The sequence below is a fragment of the Dromaius novaehollandiae genome, chromosome Z (genome assembly GCF_036370855.1).
Source record: "Dromaius novaehollandiae isolate bDroNov1 chromosome Z, bDroNov1.hap1, whole genome shotgun sequence".
Taxonomy (NCBI): domain Eukaryota; kingdom Metazoa; phylum Chordata; class Aves; order Casuariiformes; family Dromaiidae; genus Dromaius; species Dromaius novaehollandiae.
Window position 1 is genome coordinate 31,564,980 of NC_088132.1, and position 24,695 is coordinate 31,589,674.

The 24,695-nt window shown below is 38.8% G+C and overlaps 1 protein-coding gene across 5 annotated transcripts in view; it reads right to left on the reverse strand.

Moving 5' to 3' along the window:
• The window catches only part of LOC135325137 (dual specificity protein phosphatase CDC14C-like), a 46,019-nt gene that overhangs the window by 16,117 nt on the left and 5,207 nt on the right, over positions 1-24,695 (reverse strand). For all 5 annotated transcript variants that reach the window (XR_010386326.1, XM_064502777.1, XM_064502775.1 and 2 more), the window contains exons 2-12: positions 22,754-22,847; positions 21,656-21,731; positions 19,741-19,833; positions 9,754-9,830; positions 7,233-7,299; positions 5,741-5,803; positions 4,724-4,811; positions 4,167-4,397; positions 1,661-1,799; positions 1,366-1,519; positions 492-592 (exon numbers count right to left, since the gene is read on the reverse strand). Coding sequence is in view for 4 of the 5 variants with exons in the window: in XM_064502777.1 (XP_064358847.1) it covers positions 492-592; positions 1,366-1,519; positions 1,661-1,799; positions 4,167-4,397; positions 4,724-4,811; positions 5,741-5,803; positions 7,233-7,299; positions 9,754-9,830; positions 19,741-19,833; positions 21,656-21,731; positions 22,754-22,847 (1,183 nt within the window). In the remaining variant the exon portion in view is untranslated. The remainder of the gene's footprint in view (positions 1-491; positions 593-1,365; positions 1,520-1,660; positions 1,800-4,166; positions 4,398-4,723; positions 4,812-5,740; positions 5,804-7,232; positions 7,300-9,753; positions 9,831-19,740; positions 19,834-21,655; positions 21,732-22,753; positions 22,848-24,695) is intronic.

Consider the following 24,695-nt stretch of genomic DNA (forward strand, 5'->3'; position numbering starts at 1 on the left):
TAAAGCCCGCAGGATTTAGGGAAGATTCTTCTCCAAGGAAGAGGAAATCAAACAAAGCTAAAGATTTTCTTTCAATTCTTCTTTTCAAGTAGCTGACCTTACTTCAAAAACAAGTGCATACCTTATTCCAGCCAGTCAAACACTACCGTATAGACTGATATTCTTCCATTTTTATACTACCGTAGGAAGGACAAGGGAATGTTTGTAATTAAACTAAATCTATACCATTCGGAAGTACTGTGGGAACTTGTACAGCACAAAGCAGTGGAATTGAAAAACAAAACAGCAAACTAAAAGTTGAGTAATATAGTTCTTTAACCAAACTCTCCTGCCTCCTAAACACTCATCAAGCCTTCAGAGAAACAGTGAACCTCCTGCTGATTTTAAATGAGTGTAAAATGCCTTACCAACAAACTTGTAGGGATTAAAAGAAGTCCACGAGAAAAGGGTAAAAATATTTCTGGCATTTATACATGCAGAAACTGACTTACGTTAGTGGAGATGTGGTTGTAGCTTTTGCCTGCCTTCTACTTTTCAGAGCACGAAGTTTATCACCTTGTGTTACACAGTTTGTTTCGTCTTCATCACTGTACTGGATAAAGTTAAAAAACAAACACCCCCCCAACCCCAACCCCAAGAATTAAAATATATACTTAAACATTTAAGAGTTAACCTTATTTTAAGTCTTAAAATCAGAATTATCTCAACAGGAGGAAAGTTTTCCATCGTAAAATGAAAGCAATTTCACCTGCATACATATAATTTTATTTCCTGTTAGCTGCTGCTTTTCAAGCTGTAAACTATTAAGCGGTCATGTATTTTATGCATTGGAATGTTATCTACCTTTAAAATAGTGGAAACACATCCCAAACCTTTGCTAGGTACAGCACAATCTTCACTCAGCCACAGCATTTCTCTCCTCCTCCATTTGCCTTTTGAAAACAGCACTACCAGTGTTTTAAAAGCCAGCACAAAAAAGTATTACAGAATCTGTAATTACTTAGAAACTAAAAAAAGCAAAAAGCTCTTCATCCCTTCCCCAAAAGCACACATGGTAATGTAATAAAGAGAATCCAAAATTAAATCAAAGCATTTCTGACTGCAGATCTTGAGTCCCTGCCTGTTCTAATATCGACTGAATTACAAGACTAAAGCACGGTAAGGATACCCTTACTTCATGTGTGCACTGCATTTCATCTTTCATACTTGCTGACCATACTTTTTTTGCCCCCAATTCTCTTGGTACAGAATGGGAATGTACAAGAAGAGTCCAGTAACATACTGTACCCACAAGTTTGCTCAGAACCTAAGAGATCCTCAACAGCAGTAACCTCTCTTACAACAGCACTATGTTCAGACAGTTACCAGTTCAATCTCCTTTCGGCTGGCTCTCCTGTTTTTTGCATCATTAATTGAAATATCATCTACTCCTGACAGGATTTTTGTTACAGCAATGTTACGGTTTTCCTTCAGCTTTGCACGGAAAATATCTCCCTCTGTCCAAAGTTCTGCCTGTTTCCTATCATGATATGCAAAAAAGGAAAAAAAAAAAAAAAGCAAAGTAACAAATTAAAACCAAGGATGATAAAGAGTGCAATAAAAGAAGAGAAAAACATTTAGATCTGTTTTCAAAATTATTTATCCTAGCCAATCTACTTACTCCATCAGGAAGTGCTGCTGTGGTCCAATCACCGAACCAGGTCTATTTATTCTAATCCAGGCAACAGTTTCAGCAGCTGTCATCCGGTAATGCTTCATAATATAACAGGCTATAAGTGTGCCAGTTCGCCCAAGACCAGCTGTATAAGACAGAAGAATGGCTTCTTTTATGTATCCATTTTTATCTGGAACCTGCTGTAGCTACAGACATTGTTACTTGGACTTCCTAGCTTATTAAACCTGTTACTGGTCAAGCTGGGCAAGCGTAACTTACCTTTTGATCCCCCCCCATTTACAGGGTTACTAACATATCACTCACATGTTTTTTGAGTGAGGTGACTTTCCAAAGCCAGCATATATAAATATAGGCATATGTATACACACACACACACACACACACGAGTCTCTTTTATGAGAATCTTTTATGCACAGTATCAAACAGCTGCCTCTTCCCAATATTCTCAAAGCACTTCAATTGTAAATTACTCATAAACTGTACTAACAACAGTTTCTCTTCCAATCCCTCCTCTAAACACTCTGTTTTTACTTCTCAAGGAAGAGCTAAATTTTGCAATAGGGAAGTCTGGGCACTAGCCAAGACAGGTAAAGAGTACTCCAAGCTGAGAAGGCTTCTCTGAAAGAGCACTAGAAACAGTTCCATTTACACTGGCAAATGTGAAAAAGGAAGGAAGATAGCTCCAAGCTCAAGTGCTCCTCTCCTTGATCATTTGCTGTAAATGCCAAGCTACACATCACCAGATCTCTCTTCAGAATTGACTGATCAACACCAGTGTTGAAACTTCAGTATGGTCTGATAGCCAAGACAACTGCACAGCACTTTCCATGCATTGCCCAACTTAAAGAATAGGTGGCAGCACTCTCTGCTTTCTGAAGAGGTCGTCTTAGACACCTTAATCACGCTAGAGATCAGAAAACATCTCAGCCTGGATGAAAACAAAGAACTTGCACCACCGCTACCCAACATTCAAGTGCTATCAGTTAACCAATATGCCCAAATTTCACACCTGTGTGGAAAGTCAGTCTTCACTTGCTTCCCAACAGTCAAGCAGCAGTTTTAACCAATTCTTCCACTTCATGCAAGTGGAATCTTGTTAAACATGCAGCCAGTGAGCGGCAGACTCAGGAACAAAAATTCAGTCTTCGCATGTCCCAGGCAAATGCTTTAAGAAAAGGCTTTTCTCCTTCACCTACAGTGAAGGAAACTACTATATCAGGTACCCTACGGAGGCAGAGTTCACGGAGATCAAATGGGGTGTGACAGAGACAGTTAAAGATGGTGTGCAATGGGAGCTGTATTAGCATTTCACAGGCAACTATTTCTAGTATTTTGCATTTTGAATGCTTGACATTTTAATGTTGTATTCTGTTAAAGATAGGTTTGTTTATATGGTTTTACTTTTTTTTTTTTAAAGAAAAACGTGAAACATTAAAAGGCAACAGCAGAGCTATTTAGGTTCCTCTATCGGACATAAGGGCCTAAATGAGACATTTAGACACATACGCTCCTCTGCCAGCTAAACTGAAAGGAGTAAAGAATACCTGCAGAATGCTGTTACAGAAGAGCAGATTAAAAAGCTATTTGCAGAAGAGTGTTAAAATTATGGTTTGAATGACCCATTCCTGGCTCTAAAAGAATGTGCTGATTACTGATCATAAACAGTACAGCTAGGCAGCCGTCCAGCATATTAATTCTGAAATGCATTGAAGCCAAATGAAGGATACCTGAGTATTGCAACAGCACAAACAATTCTATTGTTGACTCAACGAGAAATGCTTTGAGGCAAACTCTGAAATAAAATAGGCAGAAATCATAAATTTCTGGCCTTGACTGGAAATAAAAGTTTTAAAATGTTGTTCAGTAAAGAGGGGTGTAAAAAGTGTATGGAACCGAAAATGGGAAGTTTTATCTCGGCTTCCAATCCCAGTCAAGGAATGAAAGGAGGAAAACACCATTTCTGCTATGATGGAAACCCCATTTGGCAGTCTAACGCTGAACTTCCCGTATATGGAACAGATATTCAGAGCATGCCCAATGCAGCTTGTAAAAAGGGTTTCTGAGGGCTAAAGTTTTCTGCTGTTCTGGAGGAACACTCCAATACTTTATGAAGACTCTTCTCAACAAGCTCCACTGATATTTAACAGTTTACAGTTTCGTGTATTTGACTGTATTTTCTAAAAGACATACTATAAACCTTGCCAGTACTTCAAGTCCCTGCTTGAACTATTAATGTTGGCAAGCTCATTTCCCCCAACCTCATTCTTGGAAATTGCTGAAAAGATTCTGCTGGAACTTAAAGTAGGTTGTTTTTTTTTTTTAAAAAAAAAAAAAAGAAATGCAGAACAAAAGTATGTAAAGAATTTGTTTGAAAAAGCTGCAATTCAGCAGAGTTGTTAATAACTGGAAATAATGGGAGTTATAGTGTGAAACATCTCAGGAACTGTAACTAGAAGCATCACCTGTTATATAAAGAGTTTGTACACTATACCTTTGCAATGAACGGCTATAACACCTTCAGCACTTTCACAAATATTTAGAAATGTTTTAACTATAGTATCACTAGGTGTGCTTCCATCAGCAAAGAAGAGATCATAATGCTCAAATCCAGCGTCTGTAAATCGTTTGGCATCATACAGTTTTTTGTTGAGGCGTATTATAGTGGTGACCTTGTGTTTCTTGAAGTATGGGAAATAAGCCTCTGGAGCGTGGTGGGGATAGCCTATTGGAAAAAGAAGAAAAATAGAATAAGCTTCAAAGTGCAGAAATACGCAAAGACCCAAAACCAACAGACGAGAACTCTTTCAAAATAAAACTCACGTTCAACATAAAGAAACTGACTAACCGAAAATGGAATTTTAACATAAGCACCTAGTTCAGATACAATTAAACCAAGCATTAAAATTTTACTGTCAGGATTTTTATAAAAGAAAAAGAGCCAAGGAAAAAACACACTGTTTGAGGAACAATTTTTAAAGCTTGTTCTTACTGGTAACAATCAACTAAAAGCAGTGGGCTTGTGTCCCCCACCTCCTTTTTTAAGCATACCATTTTCAATTTTACTTCTTGAATGAGGTCCACTGAAGGCAATGAATTTGTTTGGTATTATCCAGTTAAAATCTCCATTTTCTGCTCTCTGTCAAGAGAAAATGCTTGGTTTATCATTAACCCTGTATTTTCAGGCTTTTCCTTATTGTTTCAAAATACATGCTACAGAGAAGTGATGTACAATTTTTGCCAAAGGAAGCGTGTTAGTAGCCTGCTTTTTGTTTCATCAGGAGAATGCCATATGCTCTCAACCTCACTCTTCTTGCCTGTATTTTCCTCTTTCTAAATTACAGTCTTAGAGTAATGCAACTGATGCCCTTCAGATGAAGGGCAACTTCAATTTTTTAAACTTTTTATAGGTTTATAAATTATGGCCTTGGCACTACCTCTGTCCACTAAGTAATTTTTTAGATTCTAAAAACACCTAATTTGCTCCTCATAGATAAGTGACTGCTTTGCCTTTGTGAGAATATATGTAGTAAAGTGTTGTAGCCCTTTACCTTCACATTACTTTCCCATGCCCCAGACTGAATTTTACAGGCTTGGATTTTCCCAGCCCTGTTTTTCTCTTTACCTCAGGAGCATCAGACATTTGTCATCCGTTCATAGATACATACTTCAATTGCTTTCCAAAAGCCAACTTGACACAGACTTTTATGTCCTCAAGTTTCCTATCAAGATTGCTCAGGAATATGCATAACCTCTAAAAGATGGCCAAGGAACAAATTCCCTCTCCCCCTCATCTTCCAGGGATTTAATGAAAACATGAAAAAAATTGATTTGCCTTTTAGTTTTTGCAGCATCCACCTTTCCCCCCCACTTTTGCACTTGACTGTGCTTAAATCTGAATTTTACTCTCTCTGACCACACATTTTACTTAACTATTGAAGCTTAAGGAGACAAAGCAGAACACACAGATGGAACCTTACGCTACAAAAGAAACAGTACAAATGATAAAACAGCCACCTTCGCAGTAATAACTGCAAACAAAGCAGAAGACTGATACTGAACACTTACCTCATAATGCTCATATTCATTTACATCAAACACATTGAAATCCAGGAAACCATACCGCAAAGCCTAAAATTCAGAATACAGCTTTTAAACAAAGATAACATTCCGTCAGTGAGGACAGTTCATCACTCCTTTAGGTTACTGAAAACCTAACTGCCAAAGTAAGGATCAACTCAGTCTTGGTTCAAAACACATTTGTGAATTTTAGTATAAGTAACCGTAAACAAGAAAGCCCACTTATTTTCTGTTTTCACTTAATCATTAGAAAATTCTGGATTACGTACGTATTCACTCTTTCTTTTTACTCCTGCTAGCAGTACAGAGTGCCAAAGAGAAAAATAGTTGGCAAAAAATAACTATTTAAATTAGGAGTATATTCTAAACTCTACTTTCAAGGATTACAAATATTTTTGGTGCATGAACATTATTCTCTGTCACTGCAATTCTAATATCTCCATTGATTTTAAATTGGCTGCAGATGGAGCCTGTCTACAATCCTAAGCAGACTTTAGCCCAGTCCCTGATGCTCGGTAATTATCCACAAGCATTATGTTTACATTTTTATACTGTATTAAATATTTGGGTAACTGGCTGTTTACCCACTTGTTAAGTCAGGAAGCACAAACACAAACAATCCCGTATCTCCAGATATTTTAAATACCACATCCTAATCTCCTCTTCCGCTGCACAACCTGCTGGGCTTTTCCGTCCTGCCCACCGGTACTGACAAGAATAGCAATTCATCGCTCTTGGCAGAAGAGCAGCCAATGTCAGACTGTCCAAAAAACCTGCAAATCACAAAGCTGCAGGAGGCTGGCTTAATCAGCAGCAACACTAGTATTTGGCAGAGACACCCATAATAAAAAAGGCAGTAGTAGGGTGGAGAGCTACAGATTTCCCTACTTTGCTGCTCAGACAGACTAAAAAGAATGAAGAATGTATAGAAAATCCCCCTGTCCTTAAATGCCACATTGTTTCACCACTGTGTTGCAATAAGACACCAGATGATGATGATTTGTTTTTTGTTTTTTGTTTTTTTTAAAGGGGCACCTGCCTACTACCATTTGTTCTATTTGTATTTCTAAAGCAAAACTTGAAGTCATTAGCACACACTGCAAATGCCTAAAAGGCATCACTAAGCTATGCACAACTTCTTTCAAAGGGAGTATTCAGCCTAAAAATGCAACACCAGATGGCCATTTGATAAATCTGTCAGGCAACACCTAGTGTTTAGAAGTGCAAATGACTGGCCTGAAAAGATTACCTAAAAAAATCGAAATTCCTTATTTAAAAACTTCTCTAGTTGATTATATATCAGCCAGTTTCTACTGATGCCTTATCTGGTTTTGTTACAATGCACAATGTATCAGCTAGGCAACAATCAGAAATCTGCTACTGAACCCCTTTAATTGGCTCCTAGCTTCCTAAGCTGCCTTTTTTTGCAGGCCCACATTCAGCTGAGCTTTCGCCGTAAGAAAAATATTGTTTTACTGACCTTGTTTATTGCATGAAAACAATCCAGCAATGTTAGATGAAAACTGCAAGTACCAAATGAAGCATCCCTGTAACACATGTGTTTTCATGACCAAAATTGTTCCCATCTGAATCCAAGTCAAAGCAATTACAATTATTTCTCAAAAAACAACTTTAAAAGATGATTACTTCAAGATAATTACTATTACAGCAAAATAATGATTAATTCCCCTGTCTTGCAGCTAATAATAACAAAACATAATATAGATTATGCTAACAGATGAGCCAAGACTAAGATTACTCCAATTACACGTTTCAGTAAAACTGATAGATTCAACTTTTAATTTTAAAAAAGGACAGGCATATTTAAAGAAGAAAAAAAAAATCACAAAAACTCCTCATAGCAAAAACTAATGCCAAAATGAATGTCATGTTCTGACATACACTCTTAAAACATTTTCCTTTGAAGTACACTCTCAAAAAAAGTTTTCATCCTTCAAACTGTAATATACTGCAAGATTTTTCCTCAGACTCCATTTAAAATAAAAAAGTTGCTGTGCACATGAATTTATATACATCTGTCAAGATGCACATTTATGAAGCTACATTAAAAGACTTTCTTTGAGATGCATAAGTTTATGTTTAAACATGAGAAATATTTTTCACTAAAGCCTTCAAGCTTTCAACTACTATTTTTTAAATCCTCTTGATTCTAGAATAGCATGTTCTTAGTACCTGATCATTAGTGGATTCCATAAGCACTGTAGAATAAGCTTTCTACAGGAATACTATAGCCAAGTAAAAAAAGAAAAAAAAATTAAACTGTGACTCTACATCCAAGAATATTTTGTTTTGGCAGAACACCTAGTTCTAAGACTATACAGCTCTCATGCACAAACAGAGTCATTAATGTGACATAAAGTAAATATATATAAATTTATATATACACCATTATGTTCAAATTTAAACTAACACAAGGATGTACTTCTGAAGTACCTGAATGGCTACTTCTAGGCTTTCTTTGTATCCTTCTCCTCCCTAATGAATCAGAGTGAAGTGGAAAAAATCAGCAGGAGAAGGAAATAATAGAATCCCATTCAGGAAACTGATAAAAGAAATTCTTTGCATCCTGCTAATAAAAAATTTCCTGTTTATAATGACCAGAAGTAGCAACTACCTGATTAACCCTTTATTATTCTATGAGAAGGTATTGCTTTTCGCAGAGATGAATACGACCTGAAAGGAACAGGCTCCAGAGCAGCATCTCAGTTCACCATTCTTTTAATCAGAATTCTTCTGTTTGCACCTGATTTAAGTGCACTAGTAGATTCAAGAAAATGGTAACGTTCCTAGATGCCTGGGTAGGGATTTCATACTGTATTTGTCATCCTAGAGGCTGGACATATCTATGCTGTCTTCAGAAGTCAGCTCTCAGTAATTCCTATTATGTAACACATCTTTGCATTTCTTTCAGTATTCCCCTGAAGGGATGATGGTCTGAGGTTTCTGGCAGGGTTTACAAAGAGAGCTAAAAGCTACTATTTCCCCCTCCTACACATGCCTATACGATCTTTGGAAACAAAATTTACAGGTCTCCTTAAGGAGCATTTATGTTCTTCTGTGAATAGAAAAAATGGAATTCAAGAGAGAAAAACAGGATGATGAAAGTGTGCAAATAAAGAGAGGTGCTTCTACACACTGGCACTGTGGGAGGGGGGGTGGGAGGGGGAAGTAAATTCAAAACACCAAAAGCCCTGCTCTTGGCAAGGCAGCTGGAAAACATAAACAAGCAAGGGCTGAATTAATCACCCCATAACAACATACAGACAGTCGACTTGCTTTCTGAAAAGCTTTTTCGCCATTCCTTCCTGCATATTGTGGCAGCCACTGAAATGCTAGTTTGGACCAACTTTTAGAAACTCTTGTTAAAAAGCTGTTCCTCTGCAGGATGGATCAACCATATTTGCTACATAAAGCAGCATAGTAGATACCATAATGAGAAGTCTGTGGTCTGCAACAGCTAAGATTACATTCCCTCAGGGTCAAGCAACCATAAAGTAATGGTTGTACACTTCTCCTTGTTGGTAAAAAGAAATGCTTTAAAGTTGCACTAAATCATATGAGGTTAGCTAGCACTCTTTTTGCACAAAATAGTATTTTAGATTGCTTCATGCATTCAGCAAGTAAGGAAAAAAATGGAGTACCAAAAGTATTACAAGCCATTTGTGATGACTGGCAGATATTTTGATATGTTTAACTATTACCTACTGGCACATAAACAGGCTGCCAAGCAAGAGCAGTGTAGATTAAAAAGCTCAATGAGAGTATATACAAAGCAGTGTAGCTACTTCAGCTCCTCCATGTCTGTCACGACACTTCAGTACTAGCTGCCAACACCCTGTTCAGTGGTCTGTACTCAAAGCTCAGCCAGTGCATGTGTCGTGTGTTAAAACTAGCAAAAAAACCCCAATCTCAGGACTGTTAAATGCTACACTACTCTTCAAAAATCAAGCTATGGAAAGTTCTAATATCTTTATATTTACCTGAAGGGAAGATATGAAACGTTTCCGGCCAATAAAAGCCTGTACACATCTTCTGGGGATTCTCTCAGGTATATTATCTATTTTTGTGAGGAAAGACAAAACATTTTTATGGTTATTTGAAGATCGATATGAATACTCAAGTCATTTGCTTACTACAGAAGGCATAACTAAATATCACAGCTCAAAAGAGTGGTATCAAGAACAAAAGAATACATGTGTGTAACAATAAAACCAAAATAAAGCAAAACAATATAAAATACTGCTCAAGCTATATATGCATTTATTTCTATAGCAAATCTATAGATTTCCCCAGGCATTGTTCAGCTTTAGGCTACAGTGAAACAGCTTCTGTCTGTCACTCTGGGCTCTTCTATATTTTTATTGCAACCTGTCTGGACTAGTTTGTAGAGTTTTTATAAATTAAGCTTTTAAGATGTAATTTAAAGTACAAAACCCCTCAAATATTCCAGCAAAGCTTTGAATTAGCCTGTCTATAAAACAGCGTATGTACTCAGTAGACAAGGTTAAAACAGTAATTAGTATATGTTTTGATTTTCTTATGGCAAAAGAAGATTTGCTTATTCCAAATCCTTTACTTCCTTCTTTGCACTGGCGAGGCAGCGTCCAGTAACTAAATCCAGATGCCATAAAGGGAAAAAGAAATCTGTAGCTTAAGAAGCAAAATCCTCAGAACATAATGAAGCAATGTACTGAAAACACTAAATACCAAGCTTTTTACTGTCAAAAACATTCAGGAAATAATACCAGATTCACAAAAGACCAACTCCCAACAAATATCTATATGCTCTTCCCTCACCACATGACTGATCCCTCTTTGATAGCCTCTAACACTCAGCTTTCCTTAGGTACTCTCTTTATGCAGATTATGTCTTCCAAAATTTTCTAGTCCATACCATCAAACACCATCACCAGCGTGGCCAGAAGAGAATAACTGGTAGTAACAAGCTATCGGCAATAGGTCAACATTCAGTAATTTAAAGTTTATCCTTTTTCCTTAAGACTGCATTAGCTAAGCATTAAAACACTCCAGGAAGTTATTTTTTTTAATTAAAGTTCTGGAAAATTATTTACATTTCCTGTAAAATTACCTTTTTTCTTAGAGTTCATTTTTAAAGTAAGATTCCTAATGAGTATTCAACAAACACCCTCCAAAAATCTAAGTCTGGCATATTTGTTTTTTTGTTGATTTTGCCATTTTTTTCTTTGAAAAGTTCGCATTGCCTTCCAAATTTCTTCTATGCTGCTGCAAAGGTACCCTTAACAAATGGTTTCACATACCTTTAACATCCTCTCTACACACATGCACATGCCTTCGTGTGGGGTGAGAATGGGAGGTGGAACGGATGTTTGCCAAAAAGGGGGGGCGCTTGAAACATATCCCCAGCAGAGGGCTAAACACACATGGAAATGGGTGACTCCTTCTGTTTGTCCTCTAATTCGTTTACTGTGTCAAGTATTTTTTGAGTATTCTTCCTGTGCAATTAGCAGAACCAAAGGAAAAAATCCGTCTGTTTTAAGCAGTTTAGTTAAGTAATGAAAACTGCATGCTTCTTGCATCCGTTTGTTTTCATCAGGGTGGGGTTGGTGGATTTTGCGTTTATAACCACGAGCGTAAACCCAGAATAAAGAAAGAGACTAAAAAAGCCAAAATATCATGAAAGAGTTACTCTTCAGGTGCCTTAGTTCACCTTCTAATTAGATTTTGCAGTCGTACACTACATACAAGTCATTGCATGAACTGGACATAAAGGTTATGTTCCAAGAAACTTCAGGTTGTGTGCTTTGACACAGCGATACTTTGCATCTTGCAGCACAACGAACACAAATTGCCAACAACCGTATAAACGCAGCACTGCTTGCCTGTCAGACTGCGGGGGAAGCCCTGCCCCAGAAAAAAACTTACAAACCAGAGATGTAAAATGGCACTAGCGCACGGAAGAGACTAGTTAAACAGCAGAAATAGAGTTTGTATGCAGAAATGAGTCACCCAGAAAAACAGTTGGGATTCACTGCTGTAAGGCTGGGTACTACAGGCAGTACTACTTGTACTACAGGCAAATAGAAATGCAGCTAACAGCAGGTAACCCTGCACGCACACGTGGCTGAGAAAGGGCAAGGACTCCTTGCACACCTGTGTTGAGCTCTCACCAGCTTCTTGAACAAAAGAAGCTCCAATAGCAAAAATGTTTGTCTCAGAGAGTAACAGCAGCAAGAGCAGTTTTTGCCCTGAGTGTTGTATTGAGATGTCTAAGTAACATTACACCATACTGAAACACATTAGTTCCTAAGCATAGATCCGACTTAAGAAATGACGTAAGTAATGAAGTTGCTAGAAACACTGTTTGAACACACATGTGAATGAGCGTAGATTTACTTAACACAGTTATATGAACACTCACCACAGATGAGGACACTTCAAGCCAACACGATTTCTGGCGCCAAGATCTCTAAGCACTTAGAGAATGTTTAACTTCATTTAGTACGTATGGAAAATGCACTTCAAGGACACGGCATTTTTCAGTGCGGGCAAGCTTAAAGGAACCAGTACCAAGCAAAAATGGAAAGTGCTTTCAGTACATCTGAAGCAACACAGTACATTCACTGAAGAAGGAGGCTCCTCAATGGAGTTGGATTTCTCTGAACTTTTGGAAACACAAGAGATCCTGCTGTACTTCAGCCGTGACACTATCACACACCTAGGATAGGGTGTGTGAACAGCTGCAGAGACGGGAGTACATAAAGCAGTCCTATGGTGTTCTCAGTGAAAAGTGGCTTGCGAAAACCTGGCTAGCACTGCGGTTATCTGGACAGCTGGGATGATGGTCTGCAGTCCTTCAAAAGGGAAGAATAGCATTCAGTTTTCACACAAAACTGGAAAGACCATAAACTGATACTTAGTTCACAAGGAAAGTATCCTGGCAGAAACACAACACAGCAAGTTGCAACAGTCCAAGGGAGGACATGAGCTCTGGCACTGTTTCAGACCGCAGGAGAACACCCAGTGCGAAATCTTGGATGGGTGTGAGGCTGCAGGGAAGCTGGACCTGGGTGAGCAGGTCCAGTTTTCTCCAAAGAGGTGACACTGAAGCAGTGACAGAAAGAGCAGCAAAGCCCAGGGGAGCAACAGAAGTGAAGGCAGCAGAGGCCACATCTATGTTAGAAAATAGCGTGCACCAACAGAAACGGATCTGTAGACCAGGAGCTGGTACTGAAGACGGGAGACCTCACCATACGCTTTCAAGGATTTTAGCTGCAGACTAGTTCTAGTCATTCCTGCAGAGCGAACACCCGCTAGCTGTTGGAGTAATCCAGCGGGCTCTGTGAGGTGACCCAGAGTGTGCTGAGCAGGGCTACGGAGAGGTACACTTCAAAAAACATATTCCTGACCAAATTTAGACTATACTGTAGATGCACTGAGAAATATCTAACAGCACGAGGTCAGAGTGGCAGCTAATGTTCCTGACCAGAAGGAAGCCACTCACTTCAAGGAGAACAATTTTACTGGAGTGATGTGAGAGCCCAAAGCAGGGGATTAAAGAAAGCCAGTGAATGGGAGCTAGAAAGAAAAAGGGGTTAGAGAGACCTGTAGTAGATGGAAGTGAAGGAAATAAGGACTTTCTAAGGCAGTAAGTAGAACTGAAGTTTCAAAACAGAACGGAAATACTGAGTTGATGAACAGCAAAACCAAGACATTTCATGATATACTTCTGAATTCATGAGATGTATGTGTGTTGAGGGGCAAACCTTTAGAAATTAAAATATACAGGAGTTGAAATCACTTTGGTGAGATACATACACACACACATGCACATGGAGAGAGAAAAAAAAACTTCTCAAAATCCTTTAAAAATCCTTTACTTAGGGACCTTCCAGAAAAATTGTTACAAGAGGAAACTGACATCTTTCAAGCAATATATTATATTGTTTGATCGCCCTGTATAATCACTTGTGTACCAACTCTCTAGAAATTTGTTTTCTTTATGCACACAAAAAATATCCTGCTGAGCTCAAAATACAGCCATAAATTTGCGATTAGCAGTTGAACCATTAACATTGCTCTAATCATCCTTTTCATTTAGGACATCTGTTTCCAATTAAGAGATTGTGTGCAGCTCTGTGAATGGTCAAGAACCATCCAAGCACTGAGTACTGGGAAAGGTGCACTCAAGCACAGCTCCTGCCAACATAGCCATGTAGTCCAACGGCCATTATAACGTCCACTGAATTAAAGAGAAGGGCTTGCAAGACTAGGCTACCTAGTCCTTATTTCTGAGCATTTAAAATTAACCATAGAATGACAGTTCTTTCAGTAGGCTGTGCCACTGTCTAGTTCTTACTAGCGTTTTCAAAACAGCTGTATTTTAAACAGAAGTTTCCTTGATTAGCATTAAAAGCATGAACATAATATTCACAATTGGAGGAAAAAGTATTCCTGGCAGAAAAGGAAAGAAGGCTCCAGCTGAAAAAGGCACCTTAATCAATACATGGGATTACCAAGTGAAACAGCAATACTGCAGGCAAGACAAAATATGTTTGATAACGTTCTTTGATAACTTGTTGCTTTTTCAGGAAAATTAAACCTGATATTTAAATATATTAAATTATTAAAAACTATATCAATGCAAGCCTGTATACAACACTCTGAATTCACATTTATAAAGTGCTTGGTGTAATCAAGTCTGTTTTTCTGCCCATCCTAACTGCAAAATCTAATTAAGGTTGCTAACAAAATCATGCATTTTACCAACCATATTGACTTAAAAATCAATACAAGCATATTTCATGCGATACAATTGTTTAAAAACCATCACCAAAAGTGATCTCAACAGCTGTAAACTGCAAATAAACACAAACCCGTTCTGAACAAACACAGTAAGTCCTATATGATACTGAGCAGTGTCAAACACAAGCTCAGGCACACGCATAATTTTACTGTAAGTTCACAGTATTAAATATTTTACTTCATTAAAGCCTCCATTGAGTATACTAGTCAGCTAACAAATTGCAATTTCTAACAAAATTCCTTACAAGGCAAGGTTAAAACCAGCAAAATTAAACTAGAAATACATTAAAATAAAAAAGCCTCCTCTATAAATTTGTGTGGCGACCTAAAGAAATGCACGAGTGGCCAAGTGTCCCTTTATTAACGGAAACAGTCATAAGTGGATAAAAGTGGCAACTCTCTTCGTTCATCATAAGCAGAAGGAAGAAACCTCCAATTACTTCTCAAACAGTGGAGGGCAAGGAGGCGTAAAAATCCCTATTAGCTGAGAACAGACCAGGCTGGGCACACTGGGAGTGCTGCGTGACAGCTAAGAAAGGAAGCTACTGCTACAGTGAGGGAACCCTAGAGAGCAACCCTTCTTCTAGTCTGGAGACAAGGAGTCTCATGAGAACATGGTGAGGAAGAACCTGGTAGAAACAGCAGGAAAAACTGCCATCATGAAGTCTAATCACGATTTCCAAAACACGGTTCAGAGGAGGTAGCTCTTTTAGAGAACGCTGATACAGAGAAAGATAAAAGACTTGAGGCACCTTTTCTTAAATGAAAAGCGGGTACTTCTTTCTCCATCTCCTCTCTGCCACTCACTTTTCAAGCACTTTTTCAAGCCCTTTGCCAAAACGTAGCTGAGGGTAAACACAGTTTACCCACCTCTAATTTGAGCGCTGTAGCATTTACCCGCTTGCTGTTACTCCTCTTGGACCATGAAACAGGCAGGTTTACCTACTTCCCCACTGCTTAGCCAGAGATAATTCTGCAAATGCCACTGTAAGAGCAGAGCAGTTCGGTATTACACAGATTGGTACTAATTGCTTCTACAGCTTCCAATTTTTACCCAACGATAGGCCACAGCTAGGGAGGACACTGACAAACTGAAAAGGCAAAAACAGTACTATGGATCAGAATGGATGAAGGAAACGCTGCTTACCCTGAAGAAAGAAGATGAGAAAATAGACAAAGTACAGAGATGAGTCCTGGAGAAGGTGACCTGAATTACAGCAGTTCATGGGGCGGTACCCACGGAGGGTCGCCCTCCAAGTACATAATTAGTGCCAAGCCTGAGGAAAGAAACACTGTTACTAAGTTAATGCAGTGAAAGGGAGAGGGGGAGCTTGGGAATCGGGTGGACAGGGCACAGAGGGTACATTTTCTTTCTTAATATAGGACGAGCAACGGTGGAAGAAGCAGACTTTCCTCACCCACAGCCAAGTCCTGGCGAGAATCAAGAGAAGCCACTGTAGAGATCAACTCAGAAGATCACTGCTGCTTTGGTAGAGTGGCAAGGCCTGAACAGTGCAGATAGCTTCCAAGGAAAAGCGATTCTTCTTTAAAAGGTGAAGAACAAAAGTTTTCTTTCCCCTCCCTCCTTTCCCCCACCACCTCCCAAATAAAGTGTAGACATTCACCCCCCACACTGAATTTTAGCTACCCTTTGTGTGGCTGAACATGCCAAATTTGTCCTAATCTACACAGAAGAATACTATTCCCATTATGCATTATGTTGTTATCTGTAAAAATTAAACAAAATACAGTATTAAAATAGATGGAAGATGAACGATAAAGGGATTAAGGTCTAAACTGTTAAGAATCACTCTAAAATTCATAATGTGGCATGAAACTACATATATAACAATGTATTCAAAACTTTGTCCTTCATCTTTAAGGCCATTTCATATTGAAGAACCTGTAGCTTTAGTTAAGCTGTGCTGGCACATCAAAGTACACCTGGAAGGAAGCAGTAGTTGCAGGAGAGGGAAGAAAGGAGTGTGTAGCCTGGATGGCCCCTTCAGAAACTATCTCCACTAAAGAGGAAGGAAAGACAAGTTAGATGAAGCAGTCAGGGGCAACATTAAAACACCAACTGTGAAGAAAAGACTGGGAACAGACTTTGCTTGTAAACCAGAACACTAACAGGTGCCCTTATACTTCACCACAGTCAATGAAGACTTTCATAATTGCTTTAGTAGTCAAAATTAGCATATCCCCACACGATCTATATATGTATATATACACACACAAATAAACAAAAGGGGTCAAATCATAAATCTTGCCAATATATTCCAATTGGTCTAAACAGAAGTTAAACAACATCTGTTTAAGACTGTACAGAATGCAACTTTAAGGTCAACCAGCCTTTAAAATGACAGACTTGCAAGTTGCTAGCATAACAGCATTGAGTGCTTGCTCTTAGACACACAGGTTCCAGAGAAGAACTTGTTATATTCACTTCATTATAGATTAATGCAGCTGTGTGTTAAAGTATGTTTGCGTTTAAAACAAAAAATAAAGTGCGCACATAGTTATTGTGCTTGCGCCCTTCCTGAAAGCTGGTAGTCTGTTATTCCTAACAAGCAACTTGATGCACCTGCAGCAGTGGTGTATCTTGCATCCAAAATGAGACTTAAGTCATTGAAGGCCTTACAACACAAACAAGCACTATATTATGGGTAACTCTGTGGACGCTACTTCCCATTTCTAGTCTCTTGCTCTTCGCACCTGAGCTCTTCGTATCCAGCCTGATGCACTGTCACATGCTTCCTCAACCTAAGGTAACCTGTAGAAGTGGGAATCCTCTGTGAAGCTTAAAAAAAAAAAATTCAACTCACAGAATATAAAATACACTGACAACCAACCACTTAAACAGCAAGAGATCAGAAATTACAAATTAAATCACGATCTTCAGTTCAAACAGCAAATAGTATTACCAACAGGTCCATGGTGTGATAAACTAGAATTACAGGAAAGCTTCCTAAAATTTTGACCAGTAGCTGAACAGATCATTCTTCATCAGGAAGCAAAGCTTTTATCGTTGCTACTGAAGAAGTAATTGGATGCTTAAACCTACATATATTTAAAACAGAAAAAGCCTCAATACATTTCCTTTCAGTAAGGAAATATGACTGTAGACATACAATTATCATGCATCCTAAACAGATCTTAAGCCACTCCTCACCACATGAAGAACAACTAAAATCTCCCTATCTAAAGTGGAAACATTGGATGCATGTCTGAACACTGTGAAAGTGACTGCTGTAATTAAGCGCAACTCTTCATGAAAGATCATCAAAGAGTGCAGGAAAAAAAAAGTATGCCTCAGGGGTAGAGTCTTTCTTCTGTGATCTTCCTTCACTGGAATCCCTCCCACATCAATCTGTGAAGAATTTATATCCTACTTTATAGGAAAAGCAATACCAAACCCAGAGTTTATTGCACTGGAAACAAAATCAGGATCTAGTGAGAGCTACCCACCACTTGCAACTTGTGACTATGCAAGAGAATCTCTCTTCCCATTTCAGCTGGCTTCTGTGTTAGCATCCTCTCTGTACTCTGCATCACCTGTCTCCTTCAGTGCAGTTCTCTGAAGCAAAAAACTGCTTAATTACTCTGTCCAAAGATCTCTATTTTTAATTACTCTGTTTTGCACCACCATAAGCCATATTAATATAAGACCTTAGGTATTTATGCAAGTCCATTCAAGGATTCCCTCCATCTGCTTGTTATTATTGCAACATGGCAGGGCTACTGAATGATCACAAATAAAGTTAGGGTTTTTCTTCATTTTTAGGATACTCAACCACAGTATTTTCAAATCAGATTGTTTTGCCATTAGTTAATAACTTTGGCATCGTGGATGCTGCTCCAAATGGCAGATGCTGTGCTGCACAGCAATGCTATCCATGTTCAGAATGAAAGTTTGGGCAAGAACAAAAGCAACATCCCTCCAAAGAATAGCTGATAACTGAAATCAATCCATCCTTATTTTCTGGGTCTGTAATACAACCTGGCCACTTCAAAAATTTAGTTTTCCTAAAAGCTACAGCTGTTTAGTTAACCTAAAGCCTCAATTGCAAACAAGTTTAGTAACCAAGAATGCAAGGGTCAACAGTAACATTCCTAAAGCTTTTGTGTGTTTCAAATACAAACAGTGGCACATTTTAAAGTAAAGTTCTTTATTTATAAGTGCCCTGGAAAATGGACAACAGAGAAAACTCTGCAGAGCAGGAAACAGAACTCCTGCCATAGTGTAAAGAAGCACTAAGGAGACTGCCAGCATCACAGCGAGTACATCGCACAGCCTTGCAGCTAATAAAAAGGATTGACCTAAGGCTACACGAATCGTGACCCCTCAAATCTCCCACACGAGAAAAAGCAGAGCTTCTCCCGTCACTCTCTTAGTGAGTGAACAAGAGACAGATATGGTCCCAATGAAGGTATAGTACAAGTCAAAGCAAAAAATGAATACTGGACCTCACATTTTTTCTTCTTAAGCACGAAGTATTTTGTTCTGACATTCCCCTTTGGTGGCACGAAACACCAATTCTTTTAGAGGTGGTTGTGATACAAAGCAAGTCATTTTTTCCCCTCCACAATCAGGGCCCTGACCCAGTAAATTTTCAGCCACCTTGAACATTCCCAGGCTATATACTGGCTCTATGCCTGCCACACATGATCTTGCTCCTCCTCCTCAGTTAACTGAAGAGATCACCTCACATTAGAAAAGAAACTGGAGAAGAAAAGGTATATTTAAAGTGCACACAACAGGAAATGATACACCATATTTTGTGCAAGATAACATTTCTCTATTTTGAAAAAGAAAAACAGAGAGTTTGGAGGGGAAGGGGAAGGAAAAATATCAAGAAGCAGTCATTTTTTCTAAATGAAAACATTCAAAAAGACTTTTTCCCCAGCAGTGCTTTTATTTTTCCAGAAGGATTTAAGTGGCTAAGGAGCACAGATTGCAATCGGGGGGTGGGGGGGGCAGCACGGCACAAACCAAAGCCCCATCTGCACATACCTGCTAAACTTTAAAAATTGTCTTTGAATGTGGCACCTTATTATAAAATACATTTGTGGAAAGATCAGTCAAGAGAAAAAATTGCTTCTATCCTGATATTTTAAAATTGAATATGAAAGAATGGAAACATTAAGCACTCTGATGTAATGGTAAAAATGTAAATACTTACTGCGTAAGAGCCTATGAGGAATGCAGCATTTGCTTGTTTTTTCTGATCAAAGCCAGTATAATGAATTATTTTCTTCCTTATCAATGAAAATGACTGTATTGAAAAATGAACAACAATGTTGTAATTTTGCAGTTTATACTTTTTATGCCTTCTTTTACAAAATCAGAGAAATGGCAGGCTGGGCACAATTCACCTACTCTCAACCATATGTACACAGAGCACCAAGTATATTGTAGACTAATCCCTCAATAGCTTAAGAGTCTATTGGATCCCTAGTTAGATTGTTTCAGTATTTTTACTAGCATCCAGCCTGAATCATATTTGATGTAAATTACACTGATTTCGTTTTTCCTCTTTAGATGCATTCAGCGTTTCTGATTTGTAGTCCTATGTAACAGATATGCATTTATGAGAAGTAAATACTATATGGCATTCTTTAAACCATCACAGATATGTTAAAGTCTTAACTAATTTTGAAAATAGAATTTAGACTTTTTTTATTTTTAAAGAAATACTGACTCTCCACAAATTAGTTTTCTACTAGTAGCTGTTCCTAAAATATGACTTGAGCAGAAACACTGGAAAATACAGTATTAAACTAAACTACTTTGAAAAAAATTCTAAACCTTACCAGAAATAACTTTTAAAAATTTCACCACGGTGCTTGCCATACAGTTTCTCTAACTAACTTGGAAAGGGGGTGAAATAGCACTGTTAATAGAAAGGACAATGACATCTGCGATGGCAGCAAAAACTCTGCACTAACTTGCCCTTACGACAAATTTCAATGCGCTTGAAGCTGTACATTTCAACTGATCAACTGCAAATCTATCATAAAAGATCACTATCCAAATAACAATGTTACTTGCTCAGTTATTCAAGGTACTCAAGACAAATAAACCCCAGATAATTAACAGTAGTAGAGTCTCATCAATCTTAACGCACCTCTCTAATATTACAACCCAGCATATTCAAAAGGATTGTAATATAGCCTTGTATTGCTGCAGAGTACCCTGTTAATAAAAGTCAAATAATATCTCAGGCAAATCTGTTCATAATGTCATGGGCACAAAATGAATCTGAATCATGCAAACTAGAACCACCAAAGAACGGAGAAGGGGAAAAAAAAAAAAAGATTTCCCTGTTAAGCTATAATGTTTTGCATACTTCCCAATTTTAACAGTTCAGTGGCAGTTTCAAGATCTAAGCACTTTGGAAGAGTCAAACTGTGATTCACATTAATGCTAATAAGCTTTTTATCTGCCTAACAGGTTTTGTACTCCAGCTTCTGTTGGAGGTCAACTAACTTGCAGTGGTTCATTTTAATTAATACAGGAGCTCTCTGTTTTAAAGACGCTATGCTCTACCACGAGTCCAGTCCTGAAGATTACTAAGCACCCCTCAGAGATGATAACCTTCAAATCCTGTAGTGTGAATGTAACAGTCTGTTTCAGGACCACGCCATAAATGCTCTCATTTGAAGATCAAATGTTGCTTATTACAAATGTGATGTCAGGCCCAGAAGAGAAACCCAAGTCAAACACAAGCCATCTCAAAAAAAAATATGTTGCATTCTACCCTCAAGCTCACTCAATATTGGCAGATCGCCAAGGAGACTAAATTCCAGAGGAGGGAAGCTTTACATTTGAAGAAGTCTGTACCCACTTAGTAACTATCTTCCAGGAGTTTAATATCCATTACTGCCACGATGGTGTAACTTGCATCTTAAAAGTGAGCAGTTTTCCTCTCTTGACCCTCCTCCTCCCCAGATGCATGTTGATAAAATTTAACATGCACATTCAAAAATTGGCTTGATGAGGAACCCAGGGAAGCACTTGAACAAAAAGCTTTGGGCCCATTTGTTTTTCTTCTTTGAAAAGGCAAGAATATTGAATAATAATAATAAAAGTGTTACCTTTAATTTCTTATTTAGCTTGCAGCAGTATCTGTAGACCATTGCCAGATTGAGTGGTCCAAAATCTGCATAGAAGCTTGTAGGAAAAAGGGGGAAAATTGTTTGTACGTGAACTCTGTAAATGCCTTCTTTTTTTTAAAGTGAATGCACTAGGCAAGGAGTAATAAAATATACATGCATGATTCTAAACACTAGACTGCCTTCTTTCATCCATACTATTTTACTGGAGGAAACAGTTTTATCATCTTTCAATAGAGACTAAAACAGAGACTTTTTTCTTTGTTTTCCACAAAAAAACACTCAAAAAACTAACTGGAATATTCAAGGCTTGAAAAGTTCTCAGTAAAGTATCACGCTGTAGCACCGGTTTAGAAACTATTTTAAGAACCTGAAAGCTTTACTTTAGAAGGCAATTAATAGTACCTCACAAATAAGGAAATAAGTTTGTATACATACATGCAGTGTTCCTGGTACATTCTGTAGTAAAACACCTCAATGAAATAAAGATACAATACACAGTACTGCTAGAGAAAAGTGAATATAGACAGCAAAGATTCATTCACGAATTAATTTCATTGTATTTCAACTCTGAAATAAATTTAAAAAACAGTATATCCTTGGTCAAAAATGTTTCCAGTGTCAGTAGCATTTAAGATTACATACAAAGGCATATGCTGTTCACTACAGGGGAAATATATGCATTCTTGGCTCATACAGGCTTGTATTAAGTTTGCCAGTTTCTTCTCTCATTCTAGGAAGTTTAGACACTCCACCTAACACTTGAGCAGCTAAAGACATCCCCTTTAGCTCAATAATCCAACATGCATTTCTGCATAGATATTGTTGCAACACGTCCCAGTAATTGTTATAATGAGAGCTTCTGCTTTGAAAAGATTTTTAAGAAATTCTGATGGGAAGCCAAGAAACCATTCTAAGGGGTATAAAACATTATGGCAGACAAGTTTGAGAGGACAGAACTTGTATAATTAGTTCTATAATGGGAATGATGCGTTTCCCTCAGCTACATTTAAAAACAGAACGTCAATTAGAGTGGTTCCTCATTACTCTTGTTCTGACTAATAAAATGACTGTACTTACTTCTCATATACAAGTTCATCATCTATGCAGAAATAATGGGTATTTGCAGCTCCACTCTTTGGTTTTTGGCAGAGAATTGCAAAATGAAGGCGATCTGAAATGCAAGAGAATTTAAAGCTTTTATAAACACCATATTTTTCTGCAGAAAGTCTGAAGTATTGCTCTCAATGGAACAATTTTATATGGTTTTAAATGAACCACATCTTCCTTTAAGTATTACTGAGCTAGACATTATTATTTCTCGGGTGCTAGGTAACGAGGCACACAAAGATTGAGACTTTTTGTTTAGGAGTGGTTCCTGTAATCCATGGCTCTTTAGTATTCTTTGCCAAACAAAGCATTCCCAGGAAAGCTGCCTGTTTGAAGACTTTGAAATACAGCAGGAACCCGACTTGCATCCATGCACACAGGAGAGACCCACCTCCTCTTGGCAACAGCCTGCCACACAACGGACCCCAGCTGTTGCAATCCAAATACCAACACCCGCCTCGCCCCAAACACAAAATCCCCAGCATCTCCCAGCATCTACGTTAAACTAAACCACAAGCTATATTCTCACTGAGCCACAGATGCTTCCCCACCCTCCGGTAAAACAACGATTTTGCCGGCGGTGGTGTGAAATTAAAGTTTGCTGAGGACACGCGCCTGAGGGTCGAGGAGGTGATTGCGCTGGTGCCTCTCGCCCCAGCCGAGTCTCCCAGACTTGGAGCAGGCTGTGCTCGGGCCCCGGCTGGCTAGCACGAGCTGGCCCCGGCAGCCTCTTCCAAGCACTCGTGCCCACAGGCACCTTAGTTTTGCCCCAGTTTGTTTTGTTAAGCTGAGAGGAAAAAAAAATGCAACTGGTGCTCATATAGATATAAATTATCTTTATGGCTGTGAGAGCTGTAGCCTCAGTGAACTTTAAACACTGACAGTACTGCTGCTGTGAATTGCAGTGCTTGTGGTAATTGGTCAATAAAATTTGAGGCCTTGCAGCACACAGCAGTACGTTTTTCCTCCTGCTGAAAAAAAAAAAGCATTATAAAGTATATGGGGTAAAGTTCAAACCTAAAAGGAAAGATTTTATTTTCTGCAGAATTAGTTGCCTGGAAGAGATATGTTTACTTAAATACCAAAGCAGATGACCTGCGTATAAATGTGGAAGCACACTTTTTCATAAAGGAGAACTGTAACTCCTTTCTCTGAGAGCAGAAAAAAAATATCACCCTGTGTCTTCAACCAAAAGCCTCCACGAGTTCACCAGCAGTTAGAAATTGTTCCTTCAAAATAGACTGCAAAATGTAACACCAAAATACACACCAATGCAGGCCCCGATTTCTATCTCAACGCTCGCACGCTCAGCGCTCACCTATGCAAAACAATATTGGGGGGGGGGGTACGCCGACGGCGACACCAGGCAGCGCACATCCAGTAAACGCACATTTTTGCAGAACGCCAGCGTGACGCCAACAGCTAACTTCTGCATTTGCAGGTCAGACGCCCCGTGGGATGCACACTAGCTCCCGAGCAAGCTAGGCACCGACTTCCCTCCCTCGCACTCTCCGTTAGGAGCAAGGCACCAAACTGAGTTATTTACCTACTAAGAGTGCCATCATGCAGGCACAGGAGCTGCAATATGTAGCTGCTTTACGTGCTGAGAAACTTAAGTTATTTCCAGCATTTACCAAAGCATTTCCTGAAAACAAGCCAAAGGGTCAAACTGGCAGAGCAGCACTGTGACTTTCTAAGTGCCTGAACTGGTCCTGGCAGGGCAGCAAGCGCGGAGGAGCAAGCGCACCAAGACCCCGAGTGGCTGCAAGGCGTTTCAGGGGGAGGGTTACACAGAGGGGCAGCCTCGGAAAGGTGTTTTGGCTGACACTGGGCTGGGGGGGGGACGACAACACCAGCCTCCCACAGCTCCCCTGCATCTGTCCCTGCACTATTCCCTATGCTGTGCCAAGAC